Genomic DNA, 23,070 nt, shown 5'->3' on the forward strand with positions numbered 1-23,070 from the left:
TTCTAAACTTTCCATTCTGTTCCATTGATCTATTTGTTTATTTTGATGTCCATACCACACTATCTTGAATATTGTAGCTTTGTATTAGTTTTGAAATTGAGAACAATGAGTACTCCAACTTTCTTCTTTTTCAAGATTGTTTTGGCTATTCTATTCTTCATCCCTTACATTTCCATTTGACTTTTAGGATCAGCTAGTCAATTCTGCAAAAAGGGCAGCTTGGATTTTCTTAGGGATTACACTGAATATATAGATGAATTTGGAAAATATTGCCATCTTTACTGAACTCCCTTTCTTATGTACATCTCAAATGCCTTACTGATTTTTGCAGCTGTGGTTAAGTGATATATTACCTTCCTGAAAAAATGTTAAATCAAAAGCTAAAGCACTTTCTCTATACTTTTTTGTCTTGGAAAAAAAAAAGAATTAGCTTCTAAATGAAGAACCTTTCTGCCTTTATCTTTTGATTCTTCTTCTTCTTCTTCTTCTTTTTTTTTTTTTTTAGCAGCGTTAGACGTTTTATTCTAAAAATCCCACCCATCTAGCTCCCCAGCCAAGCTAAGGCTCATTTATTTAACTCTTGGGAAATACCACCATCTTGTGGAATATTGAGGTTTTGCCACCCTTGAATGACCTCAGACCCACTTGTATAAGAAAGTGGGATGGAAAGCTTTGGGACTCAAAGACTGGGGACAAATGAATATAAAGATCAGCTTGCTAATTCTAGTTTTTGGTTCATCCCAAATAAATAATTAAGAATATATGCACCAGAATTTATAAAGAGATTGTTCAACTCAACAACAAAAAGACAGCCAACCCAATTACAAAATGGGAAAAAGACTTGAATAGACACCTCTCAGAGGAGGAAATACAAATGGCCAAAAGGCACATGAAGAGATGCTCAATGTCCCTGGCCATTAGAGAAATGCAAATCAAAACCACAATGAGATATCATCTCACACCCACCAGAATGGCCATTATCAACAAAACAGAAAATGACAAGTGCTGGAGAGGATGCGGTGAAAGAGGCACACTTATCCACTGTTGGAGGGAATGTCAAATGGTGCAACCACTGTGGAAGGCAGTTTGGCGGTTCCTCAAAAAGCTGAATATAGAATTGCCATACGACCCAGCAATACCATTGCTGGGAATCTACTCAAAGGAATTAAGGGCAAAAACTCAAATGGACATTTGCACACCAATGTTTATAGCAGCGTTATTTACAATTGCAAAGAAATGGAAACAGCCAAAATGTCCATCAACAGACGAGTGGCTAAACAAACTGTGGTATATACATACGATGGAATATTATGCAGCTTTAAGACAGAATAAACTTATGAAGCATGTAATAACATGGATGGACCTAGAGAACATTATGCTGAGTGAGTCTAGCCAAAAACTAAAAGACAAATACTATATGGTCCCAATGATGTGAATCGACATTCGAGAATAAACTTGGAATATGTCATTGGTAACAGAGTTCAGCAGGAGTTAGAAACAGGGTAAGATAATGGGTAATTGGAGCTGAGGGGATACAGACTGTGCAACAGGACTAGATACAAAAACTCAAAAATGGACAGCACAATAATACCTAATTGTAAAGTAATCATGTTAAAACACTGAATGAAGCTGCATCCGAGCTATAGGTTTTTGTTTTGTTTTGTTTTGTTCTTACTATTATTACTTTTATTTTTTTTCTCTATATTAACATTCTATATCTTTTTCGGTTGTGTTGCTAGTTCTTCTAAACCGATGCAAATGTACTAAAAAACGATGATCATGCATCTATGTGATGATGTTAAGAATTACTGATTGCATATGTAGAATGGTATGATTTCTAAATGTTGGGTTAATTTCTTTTTTTCCGTTAATTAATAAAAAAAAAAGAATATATGCAAAGGTTTATCTATAAAAATACCAGTGCAGAATTGTTCACAATAGCAAAAATCAGAAATTCACTAATAATTGGAAATTGGCTAAGTAAACTAAGGTACAACTATATAAGAGAATATCACTCAGCCACTAAACATCATGTTTTCAAAGACTATTTAATGATACGAAGAGAAGTGAAAAAAGCCTTGTACAGCATAATCTGATTTTTGGAAAATAATATATACAGAGAAACGTGAAAGGATATACACCAAAATGTTAACAGTTATAGGACTATAGATGACTGTGTGCATTTATGTTTTCTCATTCTCCTACATTAAATATTGGAAGTTATCTGCCTCCCCTCTTTTCCCTACTTTTGTAATTAGAAAAGAGAAATCTTAAAGTAAAATTAGTGTGTAGTTATAGTGAACACCAAATGGGCCATACTTTGCTTGTCTAGCTGCAATCTCCTGCCAGTTCACTATCCAGAAATCTTCCCTGAGACCCTTACCAGATAGTCTTCTTCAGAATTTAGCTTCACTATGCTCCCATAAACCCAGATAAGACTGATTCTGGGAAGGTCTGGAGTGGGTGGATAAAGATTGTGGGGGAGGGGGGAGTGTGGTGGGGGTGGAGTGCTAGTTGGTCCTGGAAATTGGGACGGACAGTGTGGGGAGTCAAAAGAACCACCACTTATGAACTAAGGGGTGGAGAGGAAGATTTATTGCACCAGTTCTTCAGCTCATACACACGTGCCACGCCCTTCACTATGTCAATTCTTTAGTTCTCGTGTCCTTGTTCTTGAAAAACCTCCCTGAACAGAGGTTGGGGAACTTTCCAGCACCACAGAGAACTCGCCCGCAACCCCCTGGGTGAGAAATCCTTCTTCCCTACCCCCACCCCAGCAGAGGAGAACTGTATAAAAGGAGAAGTAGCCAGATATTTCCTGGCTATGACCCCCGCAATGGCAGCTGCTCACCACTACAAAAAGCTATAAAGGTTCTGATTGGTCCTTCACATGGACCCACATGACCCACACAGCAACCAATCAGGGAAGAGGCTGTTCGAAACGTTTATTCTATTTGCTATCAACTCACTATTAGCACAGTCTCAGTAATTGGGTTCTAAATGAGAGGAAGTGTGACAAAGCAAAACAAAATAAAAAATAATGAGAATAAATGTTAGGAAGTGTGAAATGCTGAATACAAATATCTACACAAACACAATCTCATCTTTGTAACTTGGCTCAAGCCTTTTCCTTGAGTATGAGGAATACTAGGACAAAGTTTAGTTTTTTTTCTTTGTGTCTCTATTGTACCTCTACCTTAATTCAAATACTTCCTCGTTCAACGAGCCTTTCCAGGCATCCCAGTCTAGATTCACCCATAGCTATGTGGGGGCTCCTTGTGGCACGTCCCCACACCCTACCCAGTGATGCAGATAATACATTGTGGTCCGGGGGTACAGGCAGCAACAACCTTGGGATCAAGAACATAGGAATTGGAGTCAGATATCCCTGGGTTTGAGTCCTGACTTCTCACCTCTTCCAAGCTTTGTGCTAGTGGCATGATGCTTTGTCTCTCTGAATCTCAGTTTTCTCTCCTGTAGGATGTGGATAATAATGTCAATCTTCAGAGTTATTGTGGGAGTTAATCAAAGCAGATGGGGCCAAGAAATGGAGTTGGCATAATTATAACTGAAGGCAGGCACTGTGTTTTATTCATTTTTGCTTTCCCATTGTGCCCATTTCATTGCTTTATACATAGGAAGTACTTGCTGACTACTTCATAAAATTAAATAAAAGTTGAGAGAGTTAATGTACTTTACGAACAGGATAAGAAGTGACAGTATCACTAAATTGCCTCCCTAAATGTTGCCGAAGGAATTAAATATGCATAAATGAACAACTGACCAAGACAAAAAAAGGGGCTTGTCTTTTTAAATGTGGAGGTTCTCTGGAGGATGCCTAGAATGCGGAAATGTGTTTAGCACTTCGGTTAATCAAAGCATCTTTCATTCAGTTTGCTTTTTTCAGAGATCAAACAACTTTCTAAGATTGTACTTCTTCCCAGAACTCTGTGTATTTGAATTGGCTTAATCATAGTGTAGTGACTTAAAGCATGGACTCAAAAACCATACTACCTCACTCAAATCTTGGCTTTGCTGTTAGCTAGCTGAGTGACCTTGGGTAAATAAACCTCTCGGTGCCTTAGTTTCCACATCTTAAAGCAGGGATCATAGTAATAGTTTACCTTTTAGGGTTGTTAGGATGATTAAATGAGTAAATATTTGCAAATACTTAGTACCTGGCTCATGGTACATGTGATATTATTATTATTATTATTGGAAATAATATCTTCCAAGTCTCTCTTTCCTGCTGAACTGAATGTACCATAAAGACAGACTTCATCAGTTTTGTCTACTGTAAATTGATAAATGTTTTAGACCCTTGGAATTACCTCCAAAAAAAAAGGCTTGTAATCCAGCTCCCACCTCCCTGCTTTTTGACTTTTAAAACTTTAATTTTTTGTAGAGCTGTGCTCCAGTAGCCATGTTTCTTGAAGATGATTGTATAATGATATAGCTTTCACAATGTGACTGTGTGATTGTGAAAACCTTGTGTCTGATGCTTTTATCTACCTTATCAACAGATGAATAAAACATATGGAATAAAGATGAATAATAGGGGGAACAAACGTAAATGTAAATTTAGAGTGTAATGCTGATGATAGGTGAGGGGGAGGGGTGGGGTATGGCATGTACGAATTTTTTTCTGTTTCCTTTTTATTTCTTTTTCTGAATAGATGCAAATGTTCTAAGAAATGATCATGATAATGATGATGAATATGCAACTATGTTGTGAATTAGTGATTATATATGTAGAATGGAATGATCCGGAGTCACGAATATTTGCATTTGTTAGGTGTTTTTTGGTATTTAAAAAAAATTTTTTTAATTAATTAAAAAAACATTTTTTTGTACATGAACCTTGAGCTTTTTGGATTTTGTTTTATTTTACAGGTAAAGTGACTTTGGAAAGGAAATAGTTGGAACAATTAATACTTCCCTTTTGGACTATCTGAGGGGACTGTGATCTGAGAGAAAGCCTGGAACACTTAATGACTATCAGGAGTTCATTTCTAGGAGCCTTTTGCTTTACCTGGGAAAGTTCTGAACGCTACAATGGAAAAGAAAGTTGTGAATTTGCCTTTAGGAGACGCTGTTTGTCAGTGTTACCCCAACCAACCTCGGAAAAGGGGAGGGAAAAGACAGGCGATGATGACATCAGCAGGAAATTAATATCAGGTTACCCAAACCCCAAACCAGAAGATCCAGTTTTTTCTTGCACAGCTAGCAACAAGTCTTCAGTTCTCTTCCCGCGCAAATGGGAGCTTCCTTCGAACTTGGAGCACACGGAGGATTCTAATTCCTTTAAAAATTTCAGGCATTTTTTCCAAGAACTACTTATCTCTGGAAGATTCGTGGAATTTGGTCTAAAGGTATGTAACACCCTCTCCCTGTCCTGCCCCCTTCCCCCCAACCCCAATCCTCCACTGCCTGGGGTCTCGCTTCATGTTGTAGCTTATAAAAACTTGTAAAAACTTGTCAGCAATGGCACTGTTCCTGCCTGCGTTTATTTGCTGTGCCAGGGAAAATGAAAGTCAAAACACACACACATACACAAAACAGGGAGTCTCCAACATGGCTTTTTACTGGCAGGAATATGCATATGCTGATCCACAATTGGAGACCAAGTTTAGGAGCTTCATTAAGTCAAGAGATCAGAATCTTCAGGAAAATGCAAGGCAAATATATGACGCGTTAGATACGAATTATTTGATGATTCCATCAAATCATGGCTACCAGAAGGGAGAACCTCACAAATGATCCTATGAAAAATGGCATTTTTTTTCCTAACAACAAAATTAATATATGTTCATTGCATAAAATTTGAGAACTCAGACAAGAGCCAAGAAAAAAAATGTATATTATCTATAGCTATACTTCCTTGATATAACCACTCTATTATTTTTTCTTTTGCTATATTGCCCTTCCTTTAGAAAGTAGTTTTCTGTTTCTAAAAATAGCCATCTTGCATAGTGAATATATACCTCCAAGTTCTTACAGAATGAATGATATAATCGTGAAAAATTTCATCAGTGCTTTGCTCATCTGATTAGAATAAAATTTAGTGTAGAGAATACCATAGTTTATTAACCCATTAGGTGTAAACATGGACTTGGGTCATTTGTAACTTCCTACGCTGATGTTTAAAGCTACCCTTTCTTCCAGGGCCTAGGATTATGGCTTCCATTTCTGCCCTGTTCTGGTTAACACTCTGAAGCTCAGGATATAACAATGCTCCCCCAACGTCACCGCCTTGTCCTTGGATTGTTGGGCATTTCGGAAGGATAAACCCTCAGATTTTTTTTCTTTATTTCTAAAGTTTAAAACATAAGGCCAAGTGTTATTTCTTGGAAATGAATTTGGGGCCCAAGAGCTCCTGCTGGGTTACCGGCCCCAGAGAGATGAGGCCTCCTGATGAACTAGCACTGGTGATATTTTGATTTGGAGAGAAATCAGGATAAACCAAATTAGAATAAAACTTCTTCCACAACTACTGAAAGTTATTGTGCAAGCTCATATTGGGGTAGAGTGTTCTGGGCTGTTGGTATTTGCAGTGGGTCTTACAGTCATTTTTTATTTTCCAGCACTTCTAAGAAAATCTAATGCCCAGAACCGAGGAGGCCAGGACTGGGGGAGGGCCTGGAGGGTTGGGGTTCAGTGGGTCCTCTCTCGCTGACTCCCTGCCCCACCTCTCTCCTTCAGGCTGCTCATGACAACTCAAGTTCAAGTTCCAGATCTGGGCACCGGTTGGGAGGAAAACTGTAGCATGAACTTTCGCCGGACACTCCTGGTTATTGATGAAAACCTAGGGGTCCAAGATGTGGAGGCCCTCAAGTTTCTCTGCAGAGACCGCCTCTCCCACAAGAAGCTAGAGGAGTGCCATTCAGCCTTTGAGATTTTTGATCAGCTCCTGATAGAGGACCAGCTGAGTGAGGAAGAGCCTTTCCTGCTTGCCGAACTCCTGTACACCAGCAAGCAGAAATCGCTGCTGAAGCACCTCGGGTACACCAAGGAGCAAGTGCAGAGTTTGCTGCCCACTCAAAGGAAGATCTCTTTGTTCAGGTGAGGAGAGGTCTGTGATCAAGATGGGAAGGATTTCCCTTCTCCTCTCCTACTTCATCCTGCAAATAACCAGTGTTCGTTCAAACCATTGGGCCTTGATGACAGAATGATTCTAAGCCAGAAAGTTTCTTAGCTTCAGGTGCAAATGAGATGAAAGATTGGTAGGTGAGCAGAGCTTCAAAACCAGCCTGGGGCTGGAGGTGGCTTCTCTTTGTGTTTCTCACTGTCAGGTGCCGCTCACCTCTGTGGAGCCGAGCCTGCTGCTTCTCCTGTCCCCTTGCACTCAATTCTTCCTCCTGTGTTCCCTGAGGTTTCTCCCTCCAACTTGGGGCCTTGGGAAGAGAGTAATGCCTACCTTGAGCCAAATAAGCAAAAAAGGAGCTGTGCCTCTGGGGTAGAGAGGGAAAGCGTTCATGTGATGTCCAGTTATAGATTTTTTAAATACATTTTTTGGGTGGAAGAAACCCAGAGAGGCAAATGCAGGCATCATGTGTCAGACCTTACATAACACTATTTGAAGTTGTTCTCTGATGTAGCGCCCGCATCAGAGAGCCTCACAAGTGTATTTTATTGGCTCTGGGCTATTGGAATCCTTCAGGCCTTAACATCTGAACAGCTGGCTCCAAGAACCAGGTCTGCACTAGGGCAGAGAAGGGGATCAAGTAGGTCAGAAGTCAGTATTTCCTCTCGGCTGGTTAAACCTGAGGACAGTCTCTGATATACAGAAGTGTTAGTGTGTAAATGAAATATTCAGTTTTTCTGATTGTGGACTGTGATGCCTAATTTCATGTGTGAACACCGACTAACACATCGATGATGTGAAGAGCCAGGGGCTTGTGTGGTTCCTTTCCTTTTTCAATGGTGGAGTTTATATTGGCTGGGATCAGGTCCTCTCTGGGGAAGGTCTGTAAAAACACCTGCCTTTTTTAGAATGGAGTCAGGAGAAGGGAAAGGTTGTCGAATTGTATTTTACCCCTTCTCTATGTGATGGAAAACAGCACTAGACTTGGAATCAGAAGGCCTGCCTCTATTGCTTACTCTGTTATCTTGAGTCCCTTAGAGACTTGATGCTTTAGTTTTTGTGCCTGTAAATGGGGGTAATAATTGTCTAATCACAGGGTCGAGATCATTCAAAGGAGAGAGAATGCTTGTCCAAGCGCTTGGCTTACTGGGATGTCCTCTGCAAGCGTGGGGTTTTAGTTATCCTTTTGGATTATGTTTAGAAACCTGCTCTACGAACTGTCAGAAGGCATCGACTCAGAATCCTTACAGCGCATGATCTTTCTTCAGCGGGACGCACTGCCGAAAGCTGAGATGGTGAGTAGCACAGAGCTGAACTGATGTGAGCACTGCCTCGGTTGGGGCCCTTAGTTGGGTGACTCTGGGAAGGGTTTTCAGGAAGGTTTATTTGCTTTTTGCTCTGCTGCTGACCCCGTCGGGTGGGGCAAGCGATTGAACCTTTCCGGGTCTCCATTTTCTCAAATGCTAAAATTGTGAACAATCACAAGACTTCCTCCTCGGACTGTGGAAGGGTAGCATGAACTAATGTGCAGAAAGAGTGAGCGCAGGGCGAGTTCTTGGCTCATAGCACCCTTACAGTAAATGGTAACAGCTCCATCCCTGGGTTTTAGGAAATAAGAACACGAGCGATTACCAGGAATTGACGCAGGAAACCATGGCTGGGTGGGGATTATTTGCTCATCGTAAGGTTTCTGAGCGAGACTGGGTGACCTTTTCAGTGGACTTTATAGTGCAGGGTGTCTGAAGATCAAATGAGACAAACGTTTGACAATAGGCTTTGTAAAGAGCTGCTACAAGTGTTTTTTGAATTCAAAGTAATGTTTTCTGTATTAATAAAGTTGCTATCTGCTAATACTGCTACAGTGGTTACGTACGAGGGTAGGAAAGTAGCTGCGTGCCTCTCTTCCTGACCTCAAAACTTTATGTTTCTTCCTTTGACTCTAATAACAACTTTGCGACAGATGAGTTAGTTAATTTGGGAAGGAGCAATTTTCCAATTTTACCCTATTTTAATATTTTGTTATTTAATTGCTATTTTAGTAGATTTTGAAGTATGTGGATTTAATAATGCAAAAACAACACACATAGCATGTATGGGTGTTATGAAATGTAGTAAATAAAGAGAACAGCCAAGAGCCCACCATCCAGCTTACCAATGGGAACTTCACCAAAGTTCTTGAACTTTTTCATCTAGGGGGACCTGGCACATCCCCCCAAATCAACTGATGTATTTGATAAATACCTTTTTTTTTTAATTTGGGGGGGAAGCTGTTTTACATGCAGTGCAATAAATGAGGACTATGTTAATAATTGACTAAGTGCATTTCTTGGTGTCTGACCTGTAGACCTAAGTAGGCTAATTTGTTTATTTTTGGCAACAATCCAAGAGTCATTTTTCCTCCCTTTTCCTTGTTCTCAGGGAATTCAGCCTTTTGCATCCAAGCTGTCGCCCCTCCTCCATCTCTTGGGGTTTCTTTTTTCTCAAGATTGGCTGTAAGCCTCTTGCTAGGTAGGGACTAAGTTTTACCCATCATTATTATAGTTCCAGGGCTTTGCAGAATCTGTCACAAAACAGTGCTCAATCTGAATGAAAGCGTGAATGAACAGATGATACAATGTTCCCCCTTTCCTTCTTTTCTGAGAATAACTGCTTGAACCTTCTCTTCAGATGATTCCCCTAATAATGAAGTAGGGGAATTAGTAGGATGAGCTAAACCATGATAAAAAATGGTGATGTATGAAGATAAACTCAAAATATCCCCATAGTTGTACCCCTTGTCAGAATCTACTAATATTCTTCCTTAAATGACCTTGGAAGTTCTGATGCCTTCCTGCTTGTTTGATTATACTTTTTTTTTCATTTTTTTTTTATTGTTAATAAAAACCCCATACAGGTACAGCAAATGATGCTAAAGAAATCTAACTTAATGAATTATTATAAGGTCAGGAAATTGGATTTTGCCAGCCACTCCCGAAATGCCCTCATTTCCCTCTTCCTGATCACAGCCCCTTTCTGCTCCCTAGAAGTAACCCCTGTCCTGACATTTATAGTGATCATATTCTTATGTTGTTTCTTTATGGTTTTATCACTTAACTCTGCATCCCTCCACCTGATGTTTAGTCTGGCCAGATTTTTACTTTCAAGTCTCTCTTAATCTACAGGCTAAACCTCCCTGCCTCCAAATCCCTTTTACTTAAAATCTGTTTGTTGAAGAACTACAGAGAGTTTTCCACAGCCTGAACTTTGCTGATTTTATCTCATGGTGCAGCTCAGCATGTTGCTTTGTCCTCTGAATTTCCTGTCAGCTGGCAGCTGGATCCAGAGGTTTCATCAAACTCAGGTTGGCTCCTTTCAGCGGAACTACAGCTGGTCTTAAGTTGTGTTCTTCCACCAGGAGGTACATAATACCTGGTTGTCTCTCTTTTTTGAAACTGGCAACAGTTGATGTTCATCAGTTTTATATATTGATTCTTTGGAGGTTGCAAAGTGGGGATATTAAAATTCTATGATTTTGTTTCCCTCTCTACTATTTGATTATGCAGTGACACAGATTGTATAGAAATTGTTATCCTTTCTTTTATTTACCCAGTTTTCAAGATAATTAGTTTTCTGTAATTTGCCAAAGTTACCCATTAGTTTTAAAAATCTATAAATTTGAACACATAGATTTAAATGTATTCAGTGGATTTCAATCTATTGCAGTTATCGTTGTTCAAGTTCAAATTGCCCCATTTTTGCCCAATGGGAGCCTCTCCAAGTTGATTCCTGAGTCATTTTGACATTCCCCTGGGAGTCTTTGATGGCTTCATTGCTATCTGGAATGACAAGATGTAGGAAATTCGTCTTGCACATTTTGTGCTCACACCTGGAATCCATTATTTCTCTAGAAAATCTGGTTTCCAAAAACAGCTTGTTTCAAGGCTGCAAACCAGGAGCTGGGGATGGACCTTGCTTCTGGGTTGATAATTGCATCTAGGTGTTTTTTCAAAGGATGGAGCTAGGAAATGTGTGTATCTATTACTTTTGTTTTAATATAAAATATCTCATGGGTTCATACTTTTATTTTCAATTCAAATTAAAATCTACTAGGTTTTTACCCAACCTCTTCTATATTATATTTCTGTCTTGTTTTTTTTCCATCTGAAGTATCCTGGTTCTCATGTGTTAGAATTGTAATGTTATGTTATTATTTGTATTATCCCATATTACATTTACAATAGTCTCAAACTATCAATATTTTTTTTTTTTTTTATGCTTTTTTTTTTTATTAATTAAAAAAAGAATTAACAAAACAATTAGAAATCATTCCAATCTACATGTACAATCAGTAATTCTTAATAACATCACATAGTTGCATATTCATCATTTCTTAGTACATTTGCATCGATTTAGAAAAAGAAATAAAAAGACAACAGAATAAGAATTAAAACAATAATAGGAAGAAAAAAAAACAAAAAAAACAAAAACAAAAAACCTATACCTCACATGCAGCTTCATTCAGTGTTTTAACATAATTGCATTAAAATTGGGTAGTATTGTGCTGTCCATTTCTGAGTTTTTATATCAAGTCCCGTTGTTCAGTCTGTATCCCTTCATCTCCAATTATCCCTTCTCTTTTTTTTTTTTTTTAATTAACGGAAAAAAAGAAATTAACCCAACATTTAGAGATCATACCATTCTACACATGCAATCATTAATTCTTAACATCATCACATAGATGCATGATCATCATTTCTTAGTACATTTGCATTGGTTTAGAAGAACTAGCAACATAACCGAAAAAGATATAGAATGTTAATATAGAGAAAAAAATAAAAGTAATAATAGTAAAATCAAAACAAAACAAAACAAAACAAAACAAAAACCTATAGCTCAGATGCAGCTTCATTCAGTGTTTTAACATGATTACTTTACAATTAGGTATTATTGTGCTGTCCATTTTTGAGTTTTTGTATCTAGTCCTGTTGCACAGTCTGTATCCCTTCAGCTTCAATTACCCATTGTCTTACCCTGTTTCTAACTCCTGCTGAACTCTGTTACCAATGACATATTTCAAGTTTATTCTCGAATGTCCGTTCACATCAGTGGGACCATACAGTATTTGTCCTTTAGTTTTTGACTGGATTCACTCAGCATAATATTCTCTAGGCCCATCCATGTTATTACATGGTTCATAAGTTTATCTTGTCTTAAAGCTGCATAATATTCCATCGTATGTATATACCACAGTTTGTTTAGCCACTCTTCTGTTGATGGAGATTTTGGCTGTTTCCATCTCTTTGCAATTGTAAATAATGCTGCTATAAACATTGGTGTGCAAATGTCCGTTTGTGTCTTTGCCCTTAAGTCCTTTGAGTAGATACCTAGCAATGGTATTGCTGGGTCGTATGGCAATTCTATATTCAGCTTTTTGAGGAACCGCCAAACTGCCTTCCATAGTGGTTGCACCCTTTGACATTCCCACCAACAGTGGATAAGTGTGCCTCTTTCACTGCATCCTCTCCAGCACTTGTCATTTTCTGTTTTGTTGATAATGGCCATTCTGGTGGGTGTGAGATGATATCTCATTGTGGTTTTGATTTGCATTTCTCTAATGGCCAGGGACATTGAGCATCTCTTCATGTGCCTCTTGGCCATCCGTATTTCCTCTTCTGAGAGGTGTCTGTTCAAGTCTTTTTCCCATTTTGTAATTGGGTTGGCTGTCTTTTTGTTGTTGAGATGAACAATCTCTTTATAAATTCTGGATACTAGACCTTTATCTGATATATCATTTCCAAATATTGTCTCCCATTGTGAAGGCTGTCTTTCTACTTTCTTGATGAAGTTCTTTGATGCACAAAAGTGTTTAATTTTGAGGAGTTCCCATTTATTTATTTCCTTCTTCAGTGCTCTTGCTTTAGGTTTAAGGTCCATAAAACCGCCTCCAGTTGTAAGATCCATAAGATATCTCCCAACATTTTCCTCTAACTGTTTTATGGTCTTAGACCTAATGTCAAACTATCAATATTAATACTTCTACCAATATGATTTTTCAAAAGAGTTCATAAGTTTATTTTGTATATGCTATATCGAGTCCTTCCCCATTTTTAATGCAATTTTATTGATATATATTATATATTCACATATCATGTAATCATCCAGTGTACAATTAGTGGCTCACAGTGTCATCATATAGCTATGCATTTATCATCACAATCGACTTTTTTTCTTTTTTGTGAAAAATAACGTATATACAAAAAAAGCAATACATTTCATATACTCCAACAATTAATAGTGAAACAGATTTCAGAGTTTGGTATGGGTTACAGTTCCACAATTTTTGGTTTTTACTACTAGCTACTCCAAGGCATTGGAGACTAAAAGAAGTATCAGTATAATGATTCAGCGATCATGCTCATTTGTTAAACCCTACTTCTCTGTATAACTCCACCATCTCCTTTGATCTTTCTCCCACTCTTTAGGGGTATATGGGCTATACTTGTTCTAATGTTTTCATGTTGGAAGGGGCTCCATTTGTTTTTAGGGTTGAACTATGCCTACATTTCAGAGCATATAATCGTTATATACTACTCTCTTCCTTTTAATTCTCATTTGACCCTAGTTCTACAAGTAACTATATATATATATATGTAATGATCAATATCAGATTAGTTTCTTTGGTTTGACCTTGGGGACTCTTCTGGGTGTGATTTACACTCACACTCTGAATTCTTCACCTCCAGGCCTCCTAGGGTAACTCCTTCCCTCTGTCCTTGGGAACTCCCTTTGTACTGGCATGAGATGTCTTACAGGTAGCTATGTCTCTGGTACAACCTTTATGAGGGAGAATGGACCCAGATACACCCTCTCACCCCTCCCTCAGTTTCTCCTCTTTTCTTTGAGGTCACCATTTCTCATGCTGAAGCTTAAGTGTCCAAAAGTTCTTGGAGAATTTAAAAAATTAGGTGATTTTGTTTCAGATAATAATTTGTAAAAAAAGCATGCTAAGGATATTCTGTTCCTCCTGCAAAATTTCAGTTCATTGGTGCAAAGCAATCACCTGCTAAAGTGACAGCATTTAACCTTAAATGCAGAATTTATCAATATTAGAGGATATTCCTATAGTTTGAAAAGCTCTCTAGGTGATTCTGATAACATTTTCTCCCAAGCTGGCCCATTCTCTTATAAATTGTCCAGTCTCTGGATTTATAAATAAAATCAGACCACTTTTTATTATTATGCTTCTCCCACGTCACAGACAGAAGTCTGTCCTTTCAGGTAAGGCAGTGGTGTGTGGTGTGAGGGAAAGGACGAGGTCCCTATTATGCTCAATACCAGGGGGTGGTTTCCCAAGTAAAGCTTTCTTCCTCTTTTCCTACCAATCTGAGGCCTCAGCTTGAAGGAATCTGGGGCTACAGAAACATTTTTATGGTCAGGAGCACTCCAAATATTTCTTCCCCTGCTATATTAGGTTTTAAATGATCAAAGGCCACATTCTCAAGTGTGCAACTGATTTTCTCACTCAGTACAACAGTAAAAGAAGAAGCCTCTGTTTGGCTATGGCATAGAACTATGGTATTTTACCAGGTCAAATTCAGGAAAACTGCATTTCCTCCTTGGATTCCAGATGATCTTAGCTTTATTCCAAAATAGAGCCAATTCTTCATTTCAGAATTCTAGCTGTTATATATTTCAGATAATTCAGGCTGATTTCTACTGGACTTTGCCATCAGGCTTGCCTTTTGAATTGTGTCAAGTATTATCTCTAAGTAAACCAGATGAATTTCCATACCAGGGTTTAATGAGTCTGCATTATCTGCAACCGCAATTGCAAAAGATTTAATTGCAGAAATCAATTATTTACTAGCAACTGGAGGAGGGCTTGGACTCACTTAAGCCAAAAAAGAAGGGTTCTACAAATGTTAAAATAAATTTAGATTGGAATGCTAGTGATCAATGAAAGGGAGGGGTAAGGGGTAGGATATGTATGAATTTTTTTCTGTTGTCTTTTTATTTCTTTTTCTGAATTGATGCAAATGTTCTAAGAAATGATCATGATGAATATGCAACTATGTGATAATATTGTGAATTACTGATTATATATTTAGAATGGAATGATCATAAGTTAAGAATGTTTGTATTTGTTGTTACATATTTTTTAAAAAAATTAAAAATTAATAATAAAAAAGGATTCTAAATTCACATGGTCTCTTTTATGGGACAAAAATGTTTGTCTAAGAGGATGTTCTGGGCTTCCTCTTAAGCAATTTTTTTCCAGAGATGGCTGCCTTCATACATCATGAGATACTCAAACAACTCTCAGGAAATCTGTTCTTAGCATAGTAATCAAACATAGAACCTTCGGTAAAAAGGAAATCACACCCAAATCTAACAAAGCAGCAAAACAAGACAGCTTTCGGACATTTTTTGCTAACATCGGCTAGGATGATGTTCGGAAGCTAGTGTAATGTACAGGCTCTATTTAAATTGTGTGTGTATGTGTGTGTGTGTGTGTGGATGGTCTCAATTACTAAACATCTAATACTTTTATTTTTATTTGTTTATTTTTCTAATACAGTTTTTACAAAGCATGATGAATTGCTATCAGCACTTGTAGAATCTTATCTTAACCCTTTGCTTCCTCCTGGTTTGATGCTGTCTGAGGCTCGTAGAGAACTGATTCATTTGCATCTTTGCGCTGGGTGTTCCCTTTGATCCTTTGCCCAGCGGATCAGCTCTGAATGAATCCTCCTTCACCCCCTCCTCTCTATTTTATTTCCTGATCCAGCCGTTGGTGTGCTGGGGCTGCAGGTGGGGGCACACAAACTTTTTGGCCATTTTGATCCTCCCACCTGTCCCTGGAATTTCTTGGAAACTTTACCCTCTCTTGTGATCAGATAGGGACAGAAATTAGTTAGGACTTTTCAACTCTGGTCTTTCCCAGGGTTGTTGCGTTGGCATTTTGGGTGTCCTGTTTGACGACACCATACACACACACACACACACACACACACACACACACATACACACAACTATATAGCTAGAGAATATTTCTGGAAGGATACCAAGAACCTGAGTAGTGGTACCTTCCAGGGAGGGGAACTGAGTGGCTGGGAGTCAGAGATAAGAGGGAGCTTTACTTTTAATTTTATATATTTTTGTGCCCTTTGGATTTTACATCATGGGTATGCATTCTCTAATAAATGAATGGATGGATGGATGGCTGAGTGTATAAAGAAGATAAGAGAAAAAGAAAGTCTTTGAGGTCACAGCTCCAGCAGCCTCTAATTTGCTTGCCGCATTTATGAGAATCTAATACAGATTCTCAGTAGAGATCAGGATTCCGACTGGTCTCTTACATGGGTGAGCCATTCCACTTTAGTAACAGAACGGTGACACCCTCCTCCTGCCCCTACTGCTGGAAGGGTATGAGAAGCCACAATTTCCATTTAAAAAAAACCCAGCTCTTGCTCATATAATTCCAACTTTGTAATTCCAAGCAAGTGTTGAAACCATGTTCCAGATTTCCTCTCTTTTAGCAGAATCTCTACTTTGAAAACACAAAGTGCTTTGTGAACATGACATCTAATTTTTTTCTATATATGGGGATTTCTGAGCAAGGGTGACAGCTTAGCCATTGATTTTTGGGCTGTGGGTCATTCCTGCCAGCACTTCTGAGGCGCAGGGAATCCAGGAGGACAAGATCCGAAGAATTAATGCTTTTCAGGAGGGGAACTGAGTTCCCAGTTTGTAAAATCGTGCTTGTGAAATAGTTGTTGAACAAAATTTATAGGCAAGAAAATTTCCCCCCGTTTCATTAAATTTGTCACCATTCACCAGTTGTTCAAGCCAGAAACTTCCTCCATCACTCCCATGTCCAGTCCATCAGCAAGTCCAATTGATTTCACCAGTGGTACATATCAAGTCAGATCCTACTTCTCCTACTCTTTATGACAGTGTTGCATAGTGGTTAAGAGCACAGGCTCTGTAGCCAACCTCCTGAGCAAGTTGTCTTTAGACAAGTTACTGAACTCTCGGAGCCTGTTTCCCCATCTGTGAAAAGGGAATAATAATGGTACCCACCACATAGGATTGTAGGGAAGATTTAACCAGTTAAGATAAATAGAATACTTAGAAAAGTGGTTGATACATAATAAAATTTCTACAGTTTATTAATTATCATTATTATTTTTGTTCCCCTTTAATGTATTGCAGCCAGTGATCTTTTATAAAAAGCAATTTTATTTAAGAAAACAAATAGTACAGTTAGAACCACCAAAAATGGTTCTCTTCATTAACTTAATCATAGGCATATTTAAATAAAGTATCCAAATAATCATAGAAATCTGTGTTTGCACAGTGTTTCATATACCATTTTAAAATTAAGGCAACAAGGAAAAAATCTACAAATTCAGATAGCAAAGTTTCTTAAATTCTAAATATTAAACACAAACTTAAATACCATTTGGTCAGCTGTCAAAACTGTGACTGTTTTCAAAATATCAAGCAGAAAGTTATTATGAACATCCACATTGCTATAGTAATGACATATGTTATTAAACATTTTGCTGATTTCAGGAAAATATAACGATACAAATCTTAAACACTATCTTAAATATCATTTTATTGGTATTGCATTGAATCTTTAGATTAGTTTGGGTAGAATTGATATGTTGGTGACATTCAACCTCCCTGTCTGTGAGCATGGAATGTCTTCCCATCTATTTAGGTAATTTTTTATTTCTTTTAGCAATTTTTTTGTAATTTTCTCTGTATAAGACTTTGACATCCCTGGTTAGGCTTATTCCTAGATACCTGATTCTTCTGGTCGCTATTTTGAATGGATTTTTTTCCTTAGTTGCAACCTCAGATAGGGCATTGCTTGTGTATAGAAACATTACTGATTTTTGTGCATTAATCTTGTATTCTGCCACTTCGCTGAATTTGTTTATTTGCTCAGGTAGCGTTGCTATAGATTTCTCAGGGTTTTCTAAGTATAGGATCATGCAATCTGGAAACAATAAAAGCTTTACTTCTTCCTTTTCTGTTTGGATGCCTTTTATTTCTTTCTAATGTCGAATAGGTCCAGCTAGGGCTTTTAATACAAATTTGAATAACAGTGGTGACAATGGAATCCTTGTCTGTTCCAGATCTTAAGGGAAATGCTTTCAGTCTTTACCATTAAGTATGATGCTGTCTATGGGTTTTTTTTTTTTCATATATACTCTTTATGATATTGAGAAAGTTTCCTTCAATTTCTAATTTTTGAAATGTATTTATCAGGAAAGGATGCTGGATTTTGTCAAATGCTTTTTCAGCATCAATCTATATAATCATGTGATTTTTCCCTTTTAATTTATTAATGTGCTGTATTACGTTGAATGATTTTCTTATGTTGAACCACCCTTGCATTCCTAGTATGACTCCCACTTGATGTATAATTCTTTTACTGTGGCGTTGGATACAATTTGCTGGTATTTTGTTAAGAATTTTCTTATCTGTGTTCTCTAGGGAGATTGGTCTGTAGTTTTCTTTTCTTGTATTCTCTTTATCAGATTTTGGTAGTAGAGTGATGTTAGCTTCATAAAATGAGTTAGGTAGCATTCTTTTTTCCTCAATTTTTTAAAAGAGTTTGAGCAGGATTGACTTTAGTTCTTTTTGGAATGTTTGATAAAATTCTCCTGTGACGCTGTCTGGTTTTGTGCTTTTCTTTGTGGGAAGATTTTAGTGAGTGATTGAATATTTTTTTTTAAACACTTCTAAGGGATCTTTTTTGAGGTAATTGGCCTGTTATCCATCATGTGTGGTAAATGTTTTTTTCCCAGTTTGTCATGTGTCTTTGGCATTTATCTCTTTTTTCCATTCAGAAAATTTTCAGTTTTCAAATGAATCAATCTTTTCTTTTATGATTTCAGGGTTTTGGATCATTCTTGGAATGTGATCCTTTTATCATCTGTAAGAATGGAGATAACATGACTGCCAACCCTATCCAATTGCTGTGAGGATTAAATGAGATACTGTATATGGAATAACAAAAAGCGTTAGGATATTTGCCTGGTGATGCAGAATTTTCAGGGCAGTCTCTGGATCCACAATTCTTATCACTACCTGTACTTGCAACAAGGCATAAGCCAGTTGAGGGTTCTGAAGCAACATGTTCTGTGTTTGCTGGGGGCTATTCTGGACACAAAGCTTCATATGTTTCATCAGCTCAATCATCTGTTCTGGTGGAAGACTGGCATCTGCTTTGCTAATGGACTCAGGAGCATCTTTAGGACTGATGGTCTCTCCATAAGGTCACTGAATGACAGGAGCACCGGTGTCAAGGCTCTTCAGCTCTTCCTTGTTCTTCTCACTGGCAGCATTGTCCACTAGAAGTGCTCTCCCACTGGACTCGTGCCCATTCAGATTCTGCATGGCACTAAGGGCTGTCTCCTGGTCTTGGTTCTCACTGAAGCCATAACCCTTTGGCTTTCCTGTTTCCCTGTCATATACCAACCTGAAACTAAGAGGTCCAACCTCAGAAAAGGTGTCCTTTAACTGCTCTTCAGTGGCTTCATAAGGAATGTTTCCCACAGATGCAGAACGTAGCAAATTGTCCACCGCAGGGTCTCGTACAGTCAAACCCGCCATCACTCTCTGATTGAATATCTTTCCTTGTAATTGGTTTATTGAGATCTTCTAGGTCTTCTTGAGTCAGTATAGGTAATTTGTGTGTTTCTAGGAATTTGTCCATTTCATCTAAATTGTCTAGTTTGTTGTCATTTAGTTGTTCATAATATTCTCTTATGGTTTTAAAATTTCTTCATGATCTGTGGTAACAACCCCTGTTTCATTTATGATTTTGTTTATTTGTGTCCACTCTCTTTTTTTCTTCATTTATCTAGCTAAGGGTCCATCAATTTTATGCTTTTTCTCAAAGAACCAACTTTTAGGTTTGTTGATTCTTCCTATTGTTTTATTCTTCAGTTTGTTTATTTCTGCTTTAATCTTTATTATTTATCTTCTTTTATTTGCTTTTGGGTTAGTTTGCTGTTTTTTCTCTAAATTCCTCAAGTTTTGCTTGTTCTTGTTTTTAATATAGGCATTTAGGGTAATAAATTTCCCTATTAGCATTGCCTTTGTCGCATTCCATAAGTTTTGATATGTTGTAGTCTCATTATCATTCATCTCCAGATATTTACGGATTTCTCTAGCAATTTCTTCCTTGGCCCACTGCTTATGTAAGAATGTGTTGTTTAATCTCCATATATTTGTGAAAGCTTTGGTTCTTTGGTAATTATTAATTTCCAGCTTTGTCCTGTTGTGATCAGAGAAAGTGCTTTGGATAACTTCAATCTTATTAAATTTATAATCAGTTTGGGTCCCCACATATGATCTATTTTGGAGAGCTTTCCATATGTACTAGAGAAGAATATATATCCTGGTATTTTGGGATGTAATAATCTCTATATATCTATTAGAGCTAATTCATTTATCTCATTGTTTAGATTCTCTATTTCCTTGATCCTCTGTCTGGTTGTTCTATCTATAGTGGAGAGTGGTGTATTGAAGTCTCCCACTATTACTGTTGATATGTTTATAGCTCCCTTCAGTTTTTCCAATGTGTGCCCCATGTACTTTGGAGCTCCATGATTGGGAGCATACACATTTATAATTGTTATTACTTCTTGGTGAATTGTCCCTTTTATTAGTATGTAGTGTCCTTCTTTGTCTCTTATGATGTCTTTATATTTGAAGTCTATTTTTTTTCTGATATTGGTACAGCTACTCCTGCTTTCTTATGGTTACAGCTTGTATAGAAGATCTTTCTCCATCTTTTCACTTTCAACCTGTGTCCGTGAGTCTAAGTGCAGCCTGTGATCTTAAAACACAAAAAGAATCATGCCATTTCCTTGCTTAAAACCTTTCACTACTTCCTGTCACATCAGTGTAAGATCTAAAGTCCTGAGTTTGGTCTCTAAGCACCTCACTGAGCTGGTCCCTGCCTACTGCTGCCACCTCCCCCCATCCTGGTCAATCTTAACACTCATGCCACTCCCCTTTTATGATTCCTCCTGCGAATGGAGCTTTTTTCCTGTATCATTTCTGCACACAGGTTTTCCCTCTGCCTGGAAAGCCCTTTCCTCTATCCTTTCCTCATTTAAATCCTGTCACCCTTCAGTCATCAGCCTAAGTGTCACCTCAGAGATGTCTTCCCTGATCATGCAGCCTACCAGCTGTCCTTTCAGAGCACCCTCTCAGCTTCTTTTGGAACGGTTATCACTTCTTACTCGTGTATTTCTTCACGTAATTCTGTGTTGAAGGTCTATCTTCTCAGAGGACCATAAGCTCTCCCCAAGAGACCATGTATATCTTATCCATTTCCAGTGTTCACCCTACTGTCTGGCAAATAGTGGATGCTCGAAAAATACTTGTTGAATGAATGAGTAGACAACCTTTATTTCTCTTCCATTGCTGGTAGTTATTTCACTTTTTCCTCTTTATGCTAGTGCTCTATCTCTTCCTTCCCTTCACTGCCAAACTTCTTGAAACACACATCCTCTCCACTAACTCAAGTCTTAGTCACATCTCAGTGCATTCCAAAATGGCTTCAGCTTCCATCACTCCAATGCAACTATTCTTACTGAAGCTACCAAGAACCTCCCAACAACCAGATTTTCAGTTTTTTACCACTTTTCCCCATACGGTTCTCTTTGCCTGGAGTGCCCTTTCCCGTGTTGGCAGTGAAAGCCTAGTCATTCTTCAAGATGCAATTCAGAACAGATCAATTATTCTGAAAGACTGCTACTGACACTCCTTGACATGTGAAGAGCTGGCCCAAACTTGTCACGTGCTGCACATGGTGTGTGCACGTCCCCACAGGATCTCATACCAGCCCACCGTTCCAGCCATGACCTAGCTCTACCTCCTGGCTTATACTCAGCTCCCTACTCAACATTCCTGGACACACTGTCCCTTTTATTCTGTTGTCTCCATATCTAGAGACTTCTTCCTCAGTTTCCACTCTGCCAATACTTGTATATCCAGATTACATGCAGATGTTCACTCTCTGATTAGGTACTCTTTTCAGTGGGCTCTACTATAATTTTAGAGCCAGATTCATATATTGAGAAGTCCTAATTGCTGAAAAGATGATGATGCATTCCACTCCATTTATAATTCAATATTAAAATAATACTAACTAACTTGTGGATTTCCCCCCAGGAGTATTTCAGAGATTTTTTTTTCTTTTAAAATACCAGATACAAAATGCTTTAAAAGCATTTTACCGTCATATTTTTGGTGCCCTTGTTTTGCTGGTGCCTTAATCTGTTATATTACTTGCAGCTGTGAGTTAGAGACAGCGTCACCCAATGGATTATAAAACAGACTTTGGCATCAGACTGCTGGGGTTCAAATACTGACTCTGCTGGTTAATTGGCTCCATGAATTTGGGCAAACTATCGAACCTTTCTGTGCCTTCAGTTATGTCATCTTTAAAATGGGGTTTATAATAGTATCTACCTCACAGGTTGTTTTGAGGCTAAAACACAGAAAGTACTGTGCCTGGTATGTAGTGAGTGCTATATTGTTATCTGGCATGTAGACTGTATAGAGATTTACTTGGTAATATCTCTTTCTCCACCCTACTGAACTCTTTGAGGGCAGACACTATATTTTATTCATCAACACAAAAAAGTGGCACATAGCAGCCATACAGGCAGTGTTTAATGAATTCAAACGAATAATCAGAAGGTAAGTACATGTGACTTCACTGATTCTCTTGCAGACCTCTCTAAGTTTCCTTACACATCTAGAGAAACAAGATCGAATAGCTGAGGATAATCTGACTATACTGGAGGATCTCTGCAAAATGGTTGCACCTAGGCTTATGGAAAAGATTAATACATATAAAAGGGAGAAAGGTAAGTAGCTTAAGCCTGCTTGCTTGCACCAGACCATAGGAATTTTTGAACCAATTTACTCATCACTCTAGTAATATTCTTTTGAGAAATCCAGATATC

The 23,070-nt window shown here is 38.1% G+C and overlaps 2 protein-coding genes across 3 annotated transcripts in view; both read left to right on the forward strand.

Annotated features, from left to right (window-relative positions):
- The window catches only part of CFLAR (CASP8 and FADD like apoptosis regulator), an 81,108-nt gene extending 76,104 nt beyond the window's left edge, over nt 1-5,004 (forward strand). Inside the window, exon 11 of the mRNA XM_077154674.1 lies at nt 4,894-5,004. Within this exon, the coding sequence (XP_077010789.1) occupies nt 4,894-4,897 (4 nt within the window). The 3' untranslated portion in view covers nt 4,898-5,004. The remainder of the gene's footprint in view (nt 1-4,893) is intronic.
- Nucleotides 5,005-5,181: 177 nt separating this feature from the next.
- Nucleotides 5,182-23,070, forward strand: part of CASP10 (caspase 10) — a 36,341-nt gene continuing 18,452 nt past the window's right edge. The window contains exons 1-4 of one of the 2 annotated variants that reach the window (XM_077154665.1): nt 5,182-5,372; nt 6,703-7,062; nt 8,286-8,379; nt 22,836-22,971. In XM_077154665.1, the coding sequence (XP_077010780.1) occupies nt 6,710-7,062; nt 8,286-8,379; nt 22,836-22,971 (583 nt within the window). In that variant the 5' untranslated portion in view covers nt 5,182-5,372; nt 6,703-6,709. The remainder of the gene's footprint in view (nt 5,373-6,702; nt 7,063-8,285; nt 8,380-22,835; nt 22,972-23,070) is intronic. The other variant, XM_077154666.1, reaches the window with a different exon arrangement.

The sequence above is a fragment of the Tamandua tetradactyla genome, chromosome 3, assembly GCF_023851605.1.
Source record: "Tamandua tetradactyla isolate mTamTet1 chromosome 3, mTamTet1.pri, whole genome shotgun sequence".
NCBI lineage: Eukaryota > Metazoa > Chordata > Mammalia > Pilosa > Myrmecophagidae > Tamandua > Tamandua tetradactyla.